General features: G+C 41.1%; 1 protein-coding gene across 1 annotated transcript in view; it reads left to right on the top strand.

The window, feature by feature from the left end:
• Nucleotides 1-19739, top strand: part of LOC104142796 (prune homolog 2 with BCH domain) — a 132136-nt gene that overhangs the window by 87501 nt on the left and 24896 nt on the right. Inside the window, exons 7-9 of the mRNA XM_068925882.1 lie at nucleotides 1631-1789; nucleotides 2790-8622; nucleotides 9085-9913. Of these exons, the coding sequence (XP_068781983.1) occupies nucleotides 1631-1789; nucleotides 2790-8622; nucleotides 9085-9913 (6821 nt within the window). The remainder of the gene's footprint in view (nucleotides 1-1630; nucleotides 1790-2789; nucleotides 8623-9084; nucleotides 9914-19739) is intronic.

Genomic DNA, 19739 nt, shown 5'->3' with positions numbered 1-19739 from the left:
TGCTTGAATTGGCTGTGAGTGGGCAGCTGAGATGAGGAGCTATCAGGGATCCTCAGATGGTTTTGAATCTGCTGTAGTTCAAGTTTTTTACTCCAATAGATTGTGACTATCCATCCCAATCGCTTTTAGGCCTGGGTAACTGCAGTCACTTCCGTATGCTCAGGCACATTTTGGTACTTTTTCTAATAAACCCAGTACTTGAGCCTTCAGAAAAATATTACCCCTTTGGACATTCAAATCTTGTTCATGATAATTCCTCACCACAACCCCCTATTCAGATTTCATATATGAATGTCCACCAGCAAACTAACAGTTTGCTTTTGTTTGTGCAGTACTCTGCATGAAGTTCACATAAAAATCAGCATTAGATACTATGCAAACATCAAAGTGGAACTTCATCTCTGATCTAGAAAAAGCATCTTTCTAATTTCAAAACATTTGACAAAAGATTTTTTCTTTTTAAGTTTAACTTACAGGGAGGGAACACATTTTGTGGACACATTTGAACAGGTTAATAAATAGCATTTGTATATATGTAACCAAAACAGTAATTTATCAGATAGGACACAGATGTGGAGGGATAACATGCCAATCTGCATATACAGTTGTGTTCATGATGAACTGCTGTTTATTCAGGGCCAGTGTAGCTTGACAACGTCAGAAGAACTATTATAGCATATGACATTGTGCTTAGCCAGAAGACGACAATAAATTATCTCAAATAAAAATAGTAGAAACATAAAGAATAAAATTCTGAGACTGCTCATTATTTCACTGGCAGTTGTCAGAACAGAGGACTGAAGAGAGAGATTTGTACTTAGTGCATTATGCCCCCAGGTCAGAAAGAGCGATGTGTGGTTTATGTTGCAAAATCTAAATGATTCTGTATTACCCTGATCAAAGTGTAAATGAGAATAGAAACAATGAATACAGCATTTACATTCATTCTATGTATTTTTTGGATGAAAATAGCCATTTCTGGTACAAAGATTTTAAAACTAATTTGCTTCACTGTGTCCTTATTTTTGGAGATTATTCTTTTGAGAAGAGTTGCACAGAATTCAAAGAGCATAGGATGAAATCTAAAGGAAGTACATAATGCATGGAAATACTGTATACAGTTATGTGACATCATAATGGACAGGTAAAGGTGCAATTTAAGTTTGTACATACACTCTCCTTTTGAGTGCCCAATTTTCCCTCAAAAATATCATTTTAACATCATTATTTTAAAATGTTAACAAGTTTAATGAAATATTTTTATTTTTCTAACAAAAAGAGGATTTATTCAAGAAATTGCAGTAGTACATTCCTTTTAAGCAACCTTGCAAAAGCAAACAGCAGGAACAGGTAAGAATGTTGTTTCTGCAGTAGACTTTCAAGAAGGCAAAACCCACATTCTTTATTTTAGCAGCCTTTAAAATAAGTGCCCATTACTGCATTGTGAGACTGGATCTTGAATTTTTTTAAAGCAGACAGCGGTTTTGACAAATGAAAGGAACCCTGTTATCAATTACAGCCATTGATGTATCTTAACATTTCTGTCTATTTTCATCGTAGATCTGAATGAAAAGAGCAAGGAAAATATATTGTCATTTCTTTTAATATCTAATTTCTTGCCATTTTTCAGGACTGCATGTTACACAGGAGTCTCATTGGTGATCTGAAAGCATTCATAGATAAATATGGGTTTGATGTACTTGTCATTTTGGCCAACTATTTGTCAGATGAGGAGCAAACAAAACAACGAATAGCAGTATACTCGGAAAACTTAGAGCTAGGCAGTCAAGTAAGTACCTGGAAGAAGAATCAAAGAATATCTTTCATGAAAAAAAATTATTCTTTACGATTGTGTATGACAAAAAGTGTTTTATAATTAAGTGGGGCTAATAAGTAGCTACAGTTGGCTGGCAGATGAGTAGCTATTTTAAATGGTTGTATTATTTACATGATGCAAAATAAAAGATTCCAATATTAATGATTGTTTCAGACCAGTCTAACAGAAAGAGCAAATGGTCACAAGAAATATAGAAAAGAGAAAAAAGGAATTTTCAGTTTAGCTAAAATAGAATTTTTTTTTGCACTTGTTTTGACTTGATTTTGTATTGTGATCTACCCCAATGAGCCTTTGACAGTGAGTTATGAACAAACACATTATAAAAGGTGATGACCAGAACACTTATACGTGTATGTTCATCTCTAAAGAATTTATGCTCTGAAATGAAGCCAAATTATTACTAGGATTTTAGTTTATCCAAAGACAGGTGCTGTCCATTTTTTTCATGATACTCATCCCCAAATTGAAGAAATCACCACCGTGGCAACTTCTTGTAGCTTTTTTTCAGTCTTAAGTACTTCTGAGTTTAGGGACGGATACCTAAATGACCCCATTGCTTTCAGGGTCAATACAAATCTATTTTATGAATCTAATTATCACCTTCTAGAAATACTTGTTTTCTTTTGTACCCTTTGTATATTTGATTCAGATTTCTTAGGGCAACAACTAAACACTTTAGATTTTGTTTTACTGATGAAAAGTGAACTTGAAAGACAAATGGTATAATTTCAAGTAAATATTCTGGCTAATCCTATAATACATATTTTTTATTGATCCTGAATTTTAATACTTCATCTATTTAGGGTTAATAAAAAGACTATTATGGCAAAATGGCCAAGAAATAGATTAACAGGAATAGATAGTCATGGTTGTGTTGCACAGTGAAGTAGACAATACTGTGCCGTTGTACCCACGATTACAATGGCTTTTGAAACATCCTATTTTTCAACAGATCTGCTGTGAATTAGAAGAATGTCAGAATCCTTGTTTGGAGCTGGATCCTCTAGAATGTGAATGTGACCAAATTCTCATTTATCATCAAGAAAATTCTTTGGTGACCTGTGATCAAATCTTTCTTCTAGTTAGGGAAGTTATAAATAGAAGACAACCAGAAATGGTGTCAAACAGTAGAACTTCTTCTACTGAAGCTGTTGCTGGGAGTGCTCCACTTTCACAAGGATCTTCTGGTATTATGGAGTTATATGGTTCTGATGTAGAACCACAACCCAGTTCTACCAATTTTATAGAAAATCCTCAAGAGCTCAATGGATCTATACCAGCCCACATGGATGTTAATGTAGACCTTGTGAGTCCAGACAGTGGATTGGCCACTATTAGAAGCAGCCGGTCTTCCAAGGAGAGCTCTGTTTTTCTTAGTGATGATAGCCCTGTCACAGAAGGTGCTGCTTCCCATCACAGTCTTCTGCCTGGTTTTGATTCCTATAGCCCTATTCCTGAAGGTACAATAGCAGAGCAAAAACCTCAGTCTAGAAACAATAGCAATAACTTTGATCTTTTCAATTTTGATCTAGCACCCATGGTTACAGCTCCATCTGAGTCGTCTTCTCATTCCATTGACTGTTCCCCAGCAGATGACTTTTTCCTTAATAGTGATTCATCAGAAGGACAACCACCCACTGTGAGGAAAGAACTCAATGAGGCAAACCTACTAGAAAATGACATAGCAAATTATTCAACTGACTTACTAATGGCAACAAACGAGGAAGACAATTTAGCTGAATTTGATGAGAATCCAGGAGATATATGTGAGAAAACTTCAAGCTTGATTGATTTAGTTGAAGGTGATTCTTCTTCACCTGAAATGTTGAAATCTGCTGATTCAAGAATTCCGCCAACTCCTATGAACAATCTTGTAGAAACTTCACCATTAGATAATGGGCAGCCTTTATTTTTCCCACAAGATGTAGTAAAAAAAATTAATGAAATGGATAGCTCAAACTATTCTCAGTCTCATGTTAGGTATGGGAGCTGGTGGGATGGCTTTGACATCATAGAGTCCAGAAATGCTGATACATGGAGTTCAAGCGAGCAGGAATCTCTATTTCAGAGCCCTGTCTTATGGAAAGATTGTAAAGCAAGTCCATTGTTACGGGAACATATTGGAAGAGCCTCAGATTCTGTATTCCTGCAAAAACAGCCAAAGCAAATGGAATACACAAGAGCAGGTCTGTGGGATAATCAATTTAAACAAGATGATAGTCAGAACCTAGAGAATGAAGAGAAAAACACTGAACGTTCACATTTGCAAACTGCTTCTTTCGAGGAGACAGAGCAAGAACTGGAGAACTTTACTGACCCATGGAAGGCAAGTCAGCCAATACCTGTGGTATCAGATGTGTGGTGTACTGGTGAAGGAAAAGGTGGTCAACTAGCTGGAGACTCTTATGAAGTCTGGACTAAGTTTGATGCAGAGGATATTGCTAAATCCTCAGAAAACATATGGAACATGCCCAAACTGGACAGAGAAAAAAAATCAGTGAATAATCCTGAGGAATGGGAAATATCAAAAACTAGCTTATCAGAGCCTTCAGAAATCACAGCAGACAATGAGACTGAAAACCCACCTATTCAGGTGTCTCCAGAAGCCTGGTATAAAGAGAGATACTATTCAATAGGAGAACATGGAACATCTGAAAATACAAATTCTAGTATCAACAATATGCAAAACAATTTCAAGTTACAAACAGAGGAAAAAAATGTATTAGTTGACCCTAAACATAGACTAAAACAATTTGAAAATATAGAGCCCTGGAATTTATATGATAAAAACATCAGGAAAGAAGTAACAGAAGTAGTGGTGCCATGGGAAGATACCTTCTCGGATTATAAATGCTCAGACCTTAGCTCATCAAACATTGGCGAAGATTTAGTTGTTTCTCCACTATACACCAATTATTCAACATCTGACTCATATATATCACCTACGTATGTGGGAGATGAAAGAGAAAATGAGGACAAAGATTTTGACAAAGTAGTTACTGATAAATTCATAAACCCAAATTTAGATGAACCAAAAGTACTTGAGAAAGCAGATAAGGAACCGTTATCCCCTAGAAACATGCCTTTTTCAAGCTCCAGAAACACAGCCTTAAATAATGAAACCCAATTAAAAGAAAGAAATTCTGAGATTACTGCTCTTTCTGCCACTGGTACACCTTTACTCAATTCAGAACAAACAGCTAATCAATATTTTTCAACTGAGAAATATACTCGTGAAAATAACTTTTCTATCTCTCAAAACAGAAGAATAACACCAGTATACAATCGAACAGTGAATGACTTGTCACTGCCACAGAATGAATTAAATACTAGATGTACATCTGAAAACGTAGAAACAGTGAGCAATTTTCCGGTAGAAGAGACAGGCACATCTACAACAACTTCAGATGCTGGTAACGATTTGAACCTGAAAGCATTTGACTTAGGAAGTGAGATACTGGGTAAGGAAGAAGCACAAAACACTGTTGATGATGAAAAGCTGGATAGTTGGCAGTCAGTGCAGGAGCCAAACTTATGGAGTTTACAGACAGAGCAGGATTGTGAGGAAGGCTGGGAGAACTACTATACCGTTTTCATCTCTCAGGAAGGAAAAGAGGAATGTAAGAGAATAGATGAAACAAATGGACAGCAAAATATTAGTGACATTTGTAACATACCAGTGCAAGGTGATAGTGAATCTTCATGTAATGCAGAGTCAGAAGAAAACAGGTCAATGTGTGAAGTTCCCAGCTCACTAGAAAAAATGAGGAATAGTGTTAGTTCGGAAGCTTTAGACACAGAGAATATGTCATTTTCCAATGACAGTAATTTAGTCAGTCAGAAAGAGAAGAAAGAATTATTACAGAACAACACAGAATCTTCTTCAAGTGCTTCTGAGGAAGATAGAAATTATGAATCTTTTGATGACTCCAAGCCACAAAATTACAGTTATAGTGAAATATCACAGCCACTTTCTGAGAAAGGTAAAAAGGAGATTACAGTGATAGTTGATGCATCTGTGAATGCGTGGGGAGACCTTCCAGTTGCCAGTCATCACAAAGAGAATAGAGATATGTGGGATTTTACAAATGATAAAAAACTTGAGGAGGCTTATAAAAGAAAAGAATTTGGGAATGAATGTCAAGAAGGGCTTGAAACAAGCACTGAACACAAAGTTCCTAAAAATTTAGATTTTTGGAATGCCCACGTAGATGATGATACTGTATCTTCTTTGTCAAATCCTGAAATAAATGAGGATTCAGAGAATTCAGATACATGTCCAACAGCAATTAATGAAGATTCCACATATGAAAAAAAGAAGCACAGGGCATCTGAAATTGAAGAGGATTATGCACAATCCAATGCAACAAGTCCTGAAACAGATGAAGACAATTTACATGCAAAAACTAATGTGGGAGAGGAGGTCCAGGTAGGCATCTTAAATGAGAATCTTGAAACAATTAAAGCTGGGAATATATCAAAGGATGACTTGACTATAACTGAGCCTAATGAGGCTTCTGAACATTTAGACCACTGGGAAACACTTCAGAAAAAAGCTCAAGAGACTATTTTCAGTGAAAAAACGGGTACTGCAGAAGACTCATATTTGCATCAAGTGAATGAAGATGATACTCTGACTTATGCAGTTGATGATAAAGAAGAATATTCTTCAAAAGCTTTAGATATGTGGAATATGTCATTGGAAGCTGATTTAAGATTTGAACCAAAGTCCACAGTAGAAATATTTGGTTTTCCAGATGACAGTTCAGAATGGTGGAATTCACAAACTTGTGAAGAAAAACTAGTTGAAGATCAATATTCTACTTCAAGCCTTCCTGTAGCAAACCCATTAATAAACAGTAAGCAGGACTCCTGGGGACCATCTATACCAAATGAAGAGCTAGAAGATGCACATTTCACTGATCCAAGTAATGATGGAATTCAGGCTCCCCACCTGTACTGCAGTGAAAAAGAAAATGAAAGGCTAGCACAGTCTATGAATATTCATGATAGTCAAATAAATCAAGATACTGTACAATTCAAACAATTTGATCCTTTCATACTGGACAAAGAAGGAAGGGACTTGAAAGAGCAGCCTTTTCCCACAGATGAGGGAGATCAACTGATTCCACAGAATCCTTTTTCAGAAGATTGTGAACCAAGTATGTCAAGTACATCGGTTCAAGAAAACACAATACTTGCTCAACCAAATGACAATGAGGGAGATGCAAGTCTCATTCCTCAAGAACAACAACTGGATACCTGTGAAACATTAGAAGTGCCAGATGCTTTCACTGTAGAAGACTTATCTTTTGAAATGACAGAGAAGTCAAGTCCAGGGTGGAATATATTAGTTCCCCAAACTGCACTTATCCCAGCTATTTTACAGGATAACACCCAAGAAAGTAATCAGCTGTTTTCAGTGGAACCTGACCTGTGGACTAATGCTGAGCAACTTTTCACTTTGAAAGGAGACAATGAAAATCCTGATATATTAAGTCACTGTGACCAAGACAATAGTTCAGAGGCATCAAGCAGTCCAGATGTGTCCCAGGAGTATGATGCTAGGCATGCCTCTCTCCTATCTTCTCAGACTGAGGTGGAGCCTGAAGACAGTCAACTGATTTGCACACTGTCAAATATGAGTAAAGAGGTAGATTTTGATTCAAAGTATCAGTTAGTGATGCAGAAGTTGGAGGCACAGTCTGAAAGTGATAGTCCCCAAGACTATGATCAAGGAAAGACAGATGAATCCTATCAGCTAATCTCTCCTAATACTCAGGAGCCTTCTGCACTTGTAATTTTGGAAGAATATGGCCTAGAAAGGAAACTTGTTACTGAGCAAATCAAGACAGTTAAGATCCCCACTGAAGTTTTAGGAGTAACATCCTTAGATCTGAAAGATATATTCCATGAAAGTAATATTCCTGCAAGCCATCAAGAAACACCACTTGATTCAGCTCAAACAGTGAACTCCCAAACACATTTTATTCCCACTGATTTCACTCTACGTGATATGCCAGAACAAAGCTTAAAAGAAATGAGTGCCTTGGCTGAAACTGAAAAATATTCTGATATTGACTGTACAATAATAACTAGTGATGAATTAGAAATATCAGATGAATGCATGGATGGATCTGAGACTGGGGTAGAACATAACATCAGTAACACATCTGTCACTAATATCCCATCAAGCACATGCAATGGAATGAGCACATTGACAATAGTGGGCAGTGAAGCAGCAGAAAGGGACTCAAGTGCTAAACAGATATTCTTCCCCAGATCTTTTCTGTCTGGTGATAATGAAGACCATGAATCTGATTCAAGTAATCAGCTGGTTGATGACATAGTAAAAGAACCCGAACATATAATTGAAAATGATGCTCCTGTGTTTAAGGGAATGCCTAGTGATCAATCGCCAGTGATGTGCGCTTCACCTTCTCATGTATCTCTTGGTGCTGAACCCTCTGGCAGCAGAGAATGTGCCAAGAATGAGCTCTTGTTACAGCAACCATTTTGTGACACTGTTTCTTTGGAAAAGCGTTTACCACTGCTTACTCCTCAGGGAGATGCAGAAGGTACCCTAATGATTAAAGATGACAGCGTCAAAGATCAGGTGCCTGACACATCCACAGAGTGCCCTCAGGAAGAGCCGGTGTTGGTGTCTTTGCTCTTGGAGTCTGAAGTAGCTCCAGGAGCCTCTGAGATTTTGAAAGGAATCAAACACGAAGCAGAAACAACTGATCTCAACTCACCACCAGGTGGAGATAAAAGATCACCCAATGGTAAGAAAATCTGCACTCTTTCCAGAGCAAGTTCATAGGACAAAGAAAGAAGGAAATATTTGAGTATTACTGCTGAATGGTGAGGCTTTGAGTGAAGTTTCAAGTTTGTGTGTCTCCCTGATGTACAAAACTCTGTACTTTGGGAAGACCTCTAACATCACCCTTCTAGACTGATCTAAAGCTTTTAAACATTGAAGCAGTGGCATCATTTATGATGTTTGTACAGGGCCTAGCACATGGGACACTGAATCATTTGTCCCTTAGGAATGATCACAATGTTAATGTATAAGCTTTGACATCATCATCATTATCATTATTGTTATAAAGTTCAGTGCACGTTAACAGAGGCTGTCAAAGCAAACTGAAACGAGCTTCATCTCATTGTACTGATTTAAAGAAATCATGGTGACTAAAATAGTAATGTGAAAACTAAAAACAGTTTCTGTTTGCCTGTTTCTTTAGAAGCTGCCACTGACCCACTTTGTAGGGAGAATAAGCCGAGAAATTCCTCTGAGAGCCCTGAACTTAAAAGTACAGAGGGTAAGGAAGATATGAGGATGCAGGTGCACAGAGATCAAACTTCACTGCAGATGGATTACATCCTTGTTACTAGGGAAGAAAATACACCTTCAAGGAAGGATACCCTTGAAAAAAAAGGAAGTGATTTTACATTTCAAGAAGTTAATGTAGCTGAACAAACAGAATCTCATGAAGGCTTTTCACCAGGCTCCTCAGATACATTTCAGCCAATTTCTATAATAAATGAAAGGGAAGGCCACTGTGTTTGGGGGACTGAATGGGACTCTGTTAACTTAGCAGAGAAAAGTTCTTCTTTTGTGCCTCAAAAATTGGATGATGAAAGGAGATTGCCAGAAAACTGTGGGCAAGATGAGGGCTGGATTATTTTGGGCCGAAATGAAGTCAGTTACATATCACCTGAAGAAATTTCTGCCAGGTTAGAGACGCCAAAATCAGGGTCTGGACATTCTGGTGAAGAACTGGAAGCTGTTATAGCGCAGGAATCAATTCTTGACACTCAAGCAGAATTTCAGCTAGAAGCTGCCCTTCACAAATCTTCTGAACGTGGGGGCTGTTGTCCCTTGGACAGTCTGACTACTGAGGATGAGAATATCACAAGAGCAGATGCCCTCATGTTGCAGGTGGTTGGTGGTGATGGTGTATGGGAAGCAAATTCTCAACAGAGACTTGGAAATAACGTAGTAACAGAACAAGAAATGGAGGAAGAAACAGTGCTTCTCAACAGTGGAAGAAAACTGAGTCAAAGATCAGGGTAAGGAAAAACCAACCTGTTTCCTTTCAAGGGTCTTCTGTTCACCTATTATCGATGTTATTAAAGTACATGGGATTATGAGTAGATGGCAGGATTTTCAAGGCTTAAATATTAATATTATTTACATGATTTAAGTATCACTGTATTGCTCACTTTGTAAGAACAGTCTTGGTTGCTTGATATAAATCAAATTAGGATTGTTTTATAATGCAGGAAGCTTGTAAGACCTCTTTCTTGCAGGAAGAAGTCTGTCTTCCTTCCATAAGGTCCCATAGGCTTTATAATCTGCCTTTAAATCTGAAAGTGTGGCCAGGGAACCCACAGGACCAGGTATTGGTGGAATTGCCAGTCTAGCTGCAATGCTAGTGGTGGAATTATGGAGTGCATGAAGTGAAATACTCTCTCTGGCTAGTGGGGAAATGCTGGGAAGGAAGATGGGGTGGAGCAGAGACCTAGGGTCAGAAAAAGATCACAGAATCACAGAATGGTTGAGGTTGGAAGGGACCTCTGGAGATCATCTAGTCCAACCCCCCTGCTCAAGCAGGGTCACCTAGAGCACATTGCCCAGGATCACATCCAGACGGGTTTTGAATATCTCCAGCGAAGGAGACTCCACAACCTCTCTGCTACTTGTAGAGAAAAGAAAAGGACTAGGGAAAATTATGGTCTCTGTGGTTATTTCCAAGCTGCAGTGAGATCAGAGCAGCATTTCTGTCTTTTCAGACTGGATTGGCAGTTGAGACAGAGTGTATTCACACCTCCCTTTGGGTGGAAGTGCAGCCAGTGTGTTGACAGCATTACTGCCTGCTCTCTTCCTGCTGAGCGTCACCAGAGAGGGAGGGAGTTATCAGTGATGACCCTCTGGGCTCCAGTTACTGCAGCATTTTGGAGAAGGTGCTTCTGTTATTGACTCCTCAGCTGTTACAACCTCTAGGTACTGCTGCAAGGTGCTTCTAGGGTAGCCCCACAGAGACGTGAGTGCGGAAGTCTGGCCTCATTGCTCCTGGGCAACTTGCACTGACGTGCTGCAGTTTTACAGTGATAACCTGGCACAGAGTTTATACGGGGAAATTCTTGTGAACAGCAAAGAAACTTCCCAGCAGAAATAAAACTGAAGAGTATAACTGCTTCATACATGTTTCTCCCTTTGAACTGCACTCACCCAAGAGAACCTATGTGATAAGAAATGTGTGGTGACGTTGTTTGTGTGAAATGTTAGACTGATTTTTGACTTTTTTTGAAATTTCTCCCAAGCATTGGGAATCAGTTCAGTGTAGGATACACATCATGCTCACAACTTCTATTATCCTGTTTTAATTAGTTTGCAAATGCAGCCCAGGATACCCTTGGCCTTCTTGGCCACAAGGGCACATTGCTGGCTCATGGTCAACTTGTTGTCCACCAGGACTCCCAGGTCCTTCTCTGCAGAGCTGCTCTCCAGCAGGTCAGCCCCCAGCCTGTCCTGGGGCATGGAGTTATTCCTCCCCAGGTGCAGGACCCTGCACTTGCCTTTGTTGAACTTCAGGAGGTTCCTCTCCGCCCATCTCTCCAGCCTGTCCAGGTCCCTCTGAATGGCAGCACAGCCTTCTGGTGTGTCAGCCACTCCCCCCAGTTTAGTATCATCAGCAAACTTGCTGAGGGGGCACTCTGTCCCTTCCTCCAGGTCACTGAAGAATACATTGAACAAGACTGGACCCAGGACTGACCCCTGGGGGACACCGCTAGCTACAGGCCTCCAACTAGACTCTGCGCCACTGACCACAACCCTCTGAGCTCTGCCATCCAGCCAGGTCTCAATCCACCTCACCGTCCACTCCTCCAGCCCACACTTCCTGAGCTTGCCTAGGAGGATGTGATGGGAGACAGTGTCAAATGCCTTGCTGAAGTCCAGGGAGACAACATCCACTGCTCTCCCCTCATCTCCCCAGCCAGTCATTCCATCATAGAAGGCTATCAGATTGGTCAAGCATGATTTCCCTTTGGTGACTCCATGCTGACTACTCCTGATCACCTTCTTGTCCTCCACATGCTTAGAGATGACCTCCAGGAGGAGCTGTTCCATCGCCTTCCCAGGGATGGAGGTGAGGCTGACAGGCCTGTAGTTCCCTGGCTCCTCCTTCTTGCCCTTTTTGAAGGCTGGAGAGACACTGGCTTTCTTCCAGTACTCAAGGCACCTCTCCTGTTCTCCAGGACCTTTCCAGGATGATGGAGAGTGGCCTAGCAATAATATCCACCAGCTCCCTCAGCACTTGTGGGTGCATCCCATCAGGGCCCATGGACTTGGGGGTGTCAAGTTTGCCTAAATGATCTCTCACCTGATCCTCCTCCACCAAGGGAGAGTCTTCCTTTCTCCAGACTTCCTCTCTTGTCCCCAGGGTCTGGAATTCCTGAGCACTGGCCTCAGCAGTGAAGACTGAAGCAAAGAAGACATTCAATAACTCTGCCTTCTCTGTATCCTTCGTCACCAGGGCACCCGCCCCATTCAGCAGCGGGCCCACATTTTCCCTAGTCTTCCTTTTGCTATTGATGTATTTGAGGAAGCCCTTCTTGTTGTCCTTGACCTCCCTTGCCAGATTTAATTCCAAATGGGCCTTGGCCTTCCTTGGCGCATCCCTGCACACTCTGACAATGTCCCTATATTCCTCCCAAGTGGCCTGTCCCCTTTTCCACATTCTGTATGCTTCCTTCTTCTGTTTGAGTTTTGCCAGGAGCTCCTTGCTCATCCATGCAGGTCTCCTGCCCACTTTGCTGGATACTATTATAAAAGTAAGTGAGTTATTTTTAATCTCCATTAAGTGCTGACTTCTGAAAATAAATCAGTCTCACAAACCCTGAGATGTAATGATGTTGCTTGCAGGTTTAAAATTAAGCTCCTATATAGGGCTTTAGGTTTTTTGGACAAGTTTTTGAGTAGTATACCAAGTATAAACCCCCTTCTCTCCTCAGCACACTGTCCCTAGCTGCAATTGCTTTAGTTTAACTAGACAGACAGCACTCAGGAGATTATGAGATGAGGGGCTTTGTTTCCATAGAGCAGGGACAGCTTCTATTGATGCAGGTTTAGAATTTATTGCCCTCAAGAAAGAAGCAAATCTTCAGAAGGGTTAGCAGAAGATGAGCACTTCTCAGCTCTCTATGGTCTGAAGTAAACCAAATGCTGAGTGCTTGACCTTGAAACTATCCAAAGTAGAGCTGGTTGGCACCCAATGTTTCTGTTACACCCAATCCTCCAAATTTCTAAGTTCTATTCTTGAAGGAAAAGTGAAAATTCTCAAATTTTCCACAAAAGGGAAATCTGGAAAAAGAAAAACAAGCAAAACTCCCAAGCAGTTGTTGTGAATCCAGGTTAGTGTGTGGCAAGGCAGCTCAGGATTTGTGGATCCAGGAAAACTGGAGGTGGTCCTACTTTGGAGTGGTCTGCTTGTTTAGGACCAGCCCACACTCTGGAAGCCTTCCTTCTCCATTAGCTTTGCCAGGGTTTCACTGGGAGTTCATCAAAACCAACTCTCTTCCACAAATAAAGCTTAATAAAGCTTTTTTTTTTTTTTGGACAAACCAGCATTTTCCAGTGAAAATCTTTAAATCAAATAATACTTGCCACGTCTGCTCGCAACAAATGGTGAGTGGGACAGGAAAAAGGAAGGGTTGTTTCGAGGTGGAGGATAGTTGTGGGCTTGCTGATCTCACACGAAGAAATCCGCTATTAACTCCTTTGTCTTCCATTAAAAGCAGCCAGATGCTGACCCTGCTTAAGTCACACTGATTAATTACATGGAGGCAGCATCTCAGGGTTTTGGCTCGCCTTGCCTATATGCCAGTGACGCTAATGTTTTTAGAAAGGAAAATAAAATGATTTTAGTTATCTGCTTTTAAATGATTTTAAGCTTCTATTGACACTAGAAAAATCAACCCAATAGGCATGGATTTATATTTATTTTTTTTTACAGCTTATTGCCATGAATCCACTTTGAGATCCACTTTGAGAAATACTCTGCTCTTGTTTAGAAATCTCTGCAAGTCTCCAAAGTTAAACTTGAATCTCGTACACAGTAGTAGTTTGCACTGGCACTTCAGATGTTCTGCATTCATTATTCTTTGAGCTTAGTATATTATCTTAGACTGATTCCCAAATTAAAGCCCCAAACTGGGTCATATTAATGCAAGAGTATTTTCAGTTAAAACTTGAATGCATTATGGGATATGGTGCATCCTGCAAGAAAAGGATATAGGAATTCTTGGTCTAGAAAGCTTGGGGGCCACTCCATTAAAGGGCCTTTTCTTATCTGACTCAGCAATGGCTGTTTAATACCAAATGTCTTTTCAACAGATAGCAGTAGATATTTCTGTCCTTAACACTAATAATGCTGAAACCCAAAGAAGTAAAAAAGCAAGCAAGTCATTCAGCAGCTGCATTAACAAGTATTTCTGGGAGCATGGAACCAATAAAATCTAGTTTCCTTTGGGTTTGTGTTTTGTGGTTAGATTTTTTTTTTTTGTGGCCGATAAGGTGTGAACTCTGACAGAAGCTTTTTCCATCATTAATATTATTCAAAACATTGCTCTCCTATGAGGATTTCATATCTAATAAAGATTGCTATCAGGTTGCAGTTTTCCCTGTGCATAGTAGCCAATGTTCAATAAACTTGGAATAAGCTGATGTCTTTGGTCAATTAGCTAATGGCTTCAAACTTAAGGGACAGCAGAGACACATGCAGATGTCCCTGCATATGCCCACATTGTAATCACAGAGGCTTTGATTCCTTTGAAATGAAAGTAAAAACATGAAGAAATATAGTAGAAAGGATAAAACACACATGGGAATAATTATTGCTAGATTATATGTCAATTTTATTAAACCTCTTATATAAACAGCTGAAAAAACAGCAACTCATGTGGTCGAAGTGTGTAATTGGGAACACTTTCTAATGCATTTCATTGACATTTTTTAAAACACAAGTTTCTTAAAAAATTCCTCAAGGGGCAGTTTGTAAGTCTGAAATTAACTTTCCTTTTTGGCCAACAAAGTTTAAAAGAATGTGATACAACAGAACTGTGTCAGCCGATATGGGAGATTAGCACAGAAACACTGGTGTCATCATGTGAGAGAAGAAACTTGGATTTTTTTTTTTGTCTTGTTCCTATTGCAATAGAGCTTCTGAACTGCTTGATGGTGCTAGTTGCAAGGTTCTGAGTCCACAGATTTCCATCTTTTAAGTATGTTTTAGGTAGAACTTAATCAAAGTATAAAGGCCTGGTACTTAGCGCTCAGACATTTCCTTCTGCCTAACTTCTTATACTTCTGAAAGGCCACAATTTTGACTCAGCAAAGTTTCTTGGATGCTTCACTAACTGCTACTTTTGCCAGGAGCAAGTGGCTTGTTTCCTAGCCTATACTTAAGCCTGCTTGGTATGAGTAAATTAAGCACCCTTAGTCTGAAGATTCAGTTGAATAGCTGTTCCCTCAGCATGGATTACATTCCCTGCTCAATTTTCTGTTTTGTCAAATAGTTGCTTAATGCAGATGGGCAATTCTGGGACCAGAACCTGTGACAGCCGCATCTGTGAAAGCACTCTTAGAATTGGCTACTGAATCAGGGTCTTTCTCTAATGCGGCCTGTGCTTCTCCCAAGTCAGTGGAGCGCGAGTAGTGCTTTTCTTGTAGCCTTCTGGTTGGGAAGTGAGCGGTTCATAAGTCCCCTTGGGAGGGTATAGAAATTAGGTTCCTCAATTTAGGCATGTACTTCACAAACACAATATCTCTAGAGACTAAGGTAAGCTTATTATTTGTACTCAAACAGATGATTGAGACATCCCAACTAGAGTGAAAATTGAACTGGGAGTTCAAAGTTCATGGAGGCATTTACTCATGAAATGCCTCCTAAGCCCCTTTGTGAATCCACTCTTCAAGATCCAATTTACTCACATGTCCCTGTTTAGTAAAAACTGAAGTTCATACTTACATGCTGTGCTGAAGTGGGTCCTTTCAGGAGTGGAATAAGGACCAGTAAAGGCTGCAATTTGCATTATTTTCTGCCCTCATCCAGAAAGTATCTGTCATTTTGGTTATGAAATTTAACTGTTTTGTAGAAGAGGGAATTGCAGTTTTGAAACAGTAAGTGTAAACAAGAATGAGAATGAAGAAGTGGATTAAAATCTTGCTGTCTGTTGGTCACTATCCCCTTTAACCCAATGTCAAAGAAACACACTTCAAACATACAACTCTCCAGGGGGTACAAGTGGGTTTTAAGAGTCTGTGATGGGTTGCAAAGTTCCTGCCTCCTGCCCTGTTTTTCTGCTGCAAGTAAAAGCAGCAGCAGGAAGAGAAGAAAAATACGATGATGCTTGCTAGCATTAAAATACTGAGGAAAAGACATAAACCTATGTCAGTAGTATACAAACACCAGAAATAACAAACCCCAGGGGTTTATTTGGCATCATGAAAAATACAGAAAGAGCTGATAGCACATTATTAATGTCAGTCTTTCCAGAAAGAAAGTAGCTTCTTATATGGCTTTTCATGTGTGGACAGCCAAGAGTGACTAAATTTAAAAAGGAAAAATATGCAGAGCATTGTACAAATGTTGGATATACGGGATAACATATTTATCTGCTGCTGCTGGAGGTGTGCCAACAGTAAAATTTAGGAAGACTGAAGGTAATTTTCTTCATGACAGAAGCTAAGCCTTCTTACATAACTACATGAAGCTAGGTGGTGACACAGTGGCTGAGAGCCAGAGGGAGAATACCACTGATGATCATGTGAGCTCTAATACATCAGCATGCTTCTCTCAGTGTGTTTGAGCTTTGGGTATACCAGATCATTCTTGCTCTTGTCTTTGCTGTAGAGATGGATTATTATTTTCCCCGGGTTCTTCCTGAAGCAGTGGCAGTAGGAAATGTTAAAAAGATCTGATACTGTGAAATGATGTATGGACTTGAGGAACTGGGAGTAGAGAGAGCAGTAGAGACAAGGGCACTGATGGTTGGAAGATTTGGGAGAGAGATTGGAAAACTGGTTGCAAAACTGAGTGGAAAGGCAAAGAATTTCCTTTGAACAACTACTAAGATTTGTTTAATTCACTAGAGTAAATCTGCAAAGGCAAGCTTCATTTCTCCTTCTGACAGCATATTCTAAAAAAAGCAGGAATCAGTTTTTTTCTGCTCACTTGTGCAGTGATTCTCAGGAAGACATTTTTTTCCACCTGCTGAGTCCAAAGTATCTCTCTATGACCGTTGCTGTGCTGTAGATGACTATTAAAATTGCCCAGTACCATAAGCAGTCCAGTAAATTTTGAATAGAAGCCTGTTTTCATCACATTTACTGTGCTTAGCAATTAATAAAGATAATCAAATATGAAGAAAGAAAAATCTGTGACTATTTCATGAATAATTAAGGTTTTGGGACAACTCTGTCTCTGAAAATGATCTCTATGATTGAGCCAAATACATAGCATATCATCTCAGAGCTGTTAATGATTCAAGTCAAATATCAGTGTTCAATACTGAACTGAAATACTGACAAAATAGAACTTCCAGCTCCTGCTAACTACAAGATTATGGACTTGAAATGGGTCTCCCACTTGACAGCACAAGTGTGACAATTCATTGAACATGAAGAGCGTGCTTTAACGGTTAAAAACAAACATATACGGAAAGCAGCAACAACTGAGAAGGTTGTAGGAAAGGCTCGATAATGATCTAGTATATGCGAATGTTCTATAGTGAAATTCTAAATTGAAAATTGTGCTGTGCTTTTTCAATTTAATTTTTTCATCCGAAAAAGTAGTGTACACTTCCCCAGGCATGGTCATGACACACTGCAGAGCACATTCCCCAGTGGCTGTTGGAGTTGCTGCATCAGCTGTGTCTGAAGCTTAGACCCAGACAGACCCTCAGACAGCAGATGCAGCTCTGCAGGTGTCAGGCTGCAGGGAGTGCCTGGGGCCTCTCCGTGGGGCCTGGGCTGACAGTCAGCTCTCCTGTGTGAGGTGTGCTGTGGTTGACCAGTTGTATCACCAGGTAAAGGAGCTGCGGGAGGAAGTCAGTAGGCTGCGTAGCATCTGAGAAGATGAGCAGGAGATTGACAGGGTATTCCCGGAGACCGTGCAGCTCTGGGAGTCCCCACCCACCACTGCAGCGGAGTTGTCAGAGGGCTCTGTGCTGTGTGAAACAGTACATCGTAACACTGTAGAAGAAGGCTGGAAACTGGTCACTTCTCATAGGAGGAGAAAGGCTCTTGCTCCTCCTCAAGACTTGCCTTTGAGGAACAACTTTAGTGCTCTCCAGGCTGAGGAGGAGCTGGGCATGGCTTCAAGGGAGGCAACTGGCCTGCCAGACCCTGTGCCGTGCAGGAACACCTGGAAGCAGCAGTGAGTGATTGTTGTGGGTGACTCCTTGCTGCAGGGGACAGAGGCACCTCTCTGCTGACCTGACCTCCTGTCTAGAGAGGTTTGCTGCCTGCCGGGGGCTCAAATATGAGATGTCATGGAAAGACTGCCAAGGCTTGTCCATGCATTGGACTATTGCCCTCCGCTGCTCTTCCATGTGGGCACTAATGACACCAAGGGCAAATTGGAAACCATCAAACAGGACTTCAGAGCTCTGGGGGTGGTGGTCAAGGGTCTGGGAGCCCAGGTCATTTTCTCTTCAATCCTGCCTGTGAGGAGGAAGGATGGGAGGAGGAGTAGACGAGTTTTCCAAGTTAACAACTGGCTGCGCCGCTGGTGTTGGTGGCAGGGTTTTGGTTTCTATGACCATGGGATCCTGTTTGAAGATCGACAGCTGATGGGGAGCGATGGGATCCACCTTACCAAGTGGGGCACGCGTGTCTTTGCCAACAGGCTGGCCAGCCTGGTAAGGAGGGCTTTAAACTAGGCAAGATGGGGAGAGTGTTACAGAGACAGGGTAGTCAGTAAAACACTGCTCAAGTCAGGATGCCTCCAGCGGGTGCATGCAGCCAGGGGAGACAGCATGGAACATGGCTATGGAGGATCCTCTTGCACCTCTCCTGGGAAGCTTGCATGCTTGACTGGCTCTCTGAAATGCCTGTATACCAATGCACACAGCATGGGGAATAAGCAGGAAGAGTTAGAGATCTGTGTGCGGTCGCAGGGCCGTGATCTCATTGCAGTTGCAGAGACATGGTGGGATAGCTCACATGACTGGAATGCTGTCATGGATGGCTACGTGCTTTTTAGGAAAGACAGGCCAGGAAGGCGAGGTGGTGGAGTTGCTCTTTATGTGAGGGAGCAACTAGAATGTGTGGAGCTCTGCCTCGGGGTGGATGAAGAGCAAGTTGAGAGCCTATGGGTAAGGATTAAAGGGCAGGCTAACATGGGTGACACTGTTGTGGGGGTTTACTCCAGGCCACCTGATCAGGAAGAGGAAGTCAATGAGGCCTTCTACAGACAGCTGGAAGTAGCCTCACAATCACAGGCCCTGGTTCTCATGGGGGACTTGAACCACCCTGACATCTGCTGGGAAGAGAGCACAGCTAGGCACAAACAGTCGAGGAGGTTCCTGCAGAGGATTGATGATAATTTCTTGACTCAGGTGGTGGAGACGCCAACAAGGAGAGGTGCAATGCTAGACCTTGTACTAACAAACAAAGAAGGACTGGTTGGAGAGGTGCAGGTTGGGGGCAGCCTTGGCTGCAGTGACCATGAGATGGTGGAGTTCAGGATCCTGGGAGGAGGGAGCAGGGCAATGAGCAGGATCGCAACCCTGGACTTCAGGAGAGCTAACTTTGGCCTCTTCAGGGACCTACTTAGGGGAATCGCATGGGGTAGGGTCCTAGAAGGAAGAGGGGTCCAGGAGAGCTGGTTAA

This window comes from Struthio camelus, chromosome W (assembly GCF_040807025.1).
Source record: "Struthio camelus isolate bStrCam1 chromosome W, bStrCam1.hap1, whole genome shotgun sequence".
In the NCBI taxonomy this organism is placed as follows: Eukaryota; Metazoa; Chordata; class Aves; order Struthioniformes; family Struthionidae; genus Struthio; species Struthio camelus.
The sequence above is the reverse complement of the archived record's forward strand: the minus strand, read 5'-3'. Positions and strand labels throughout refer to the sequence as shown.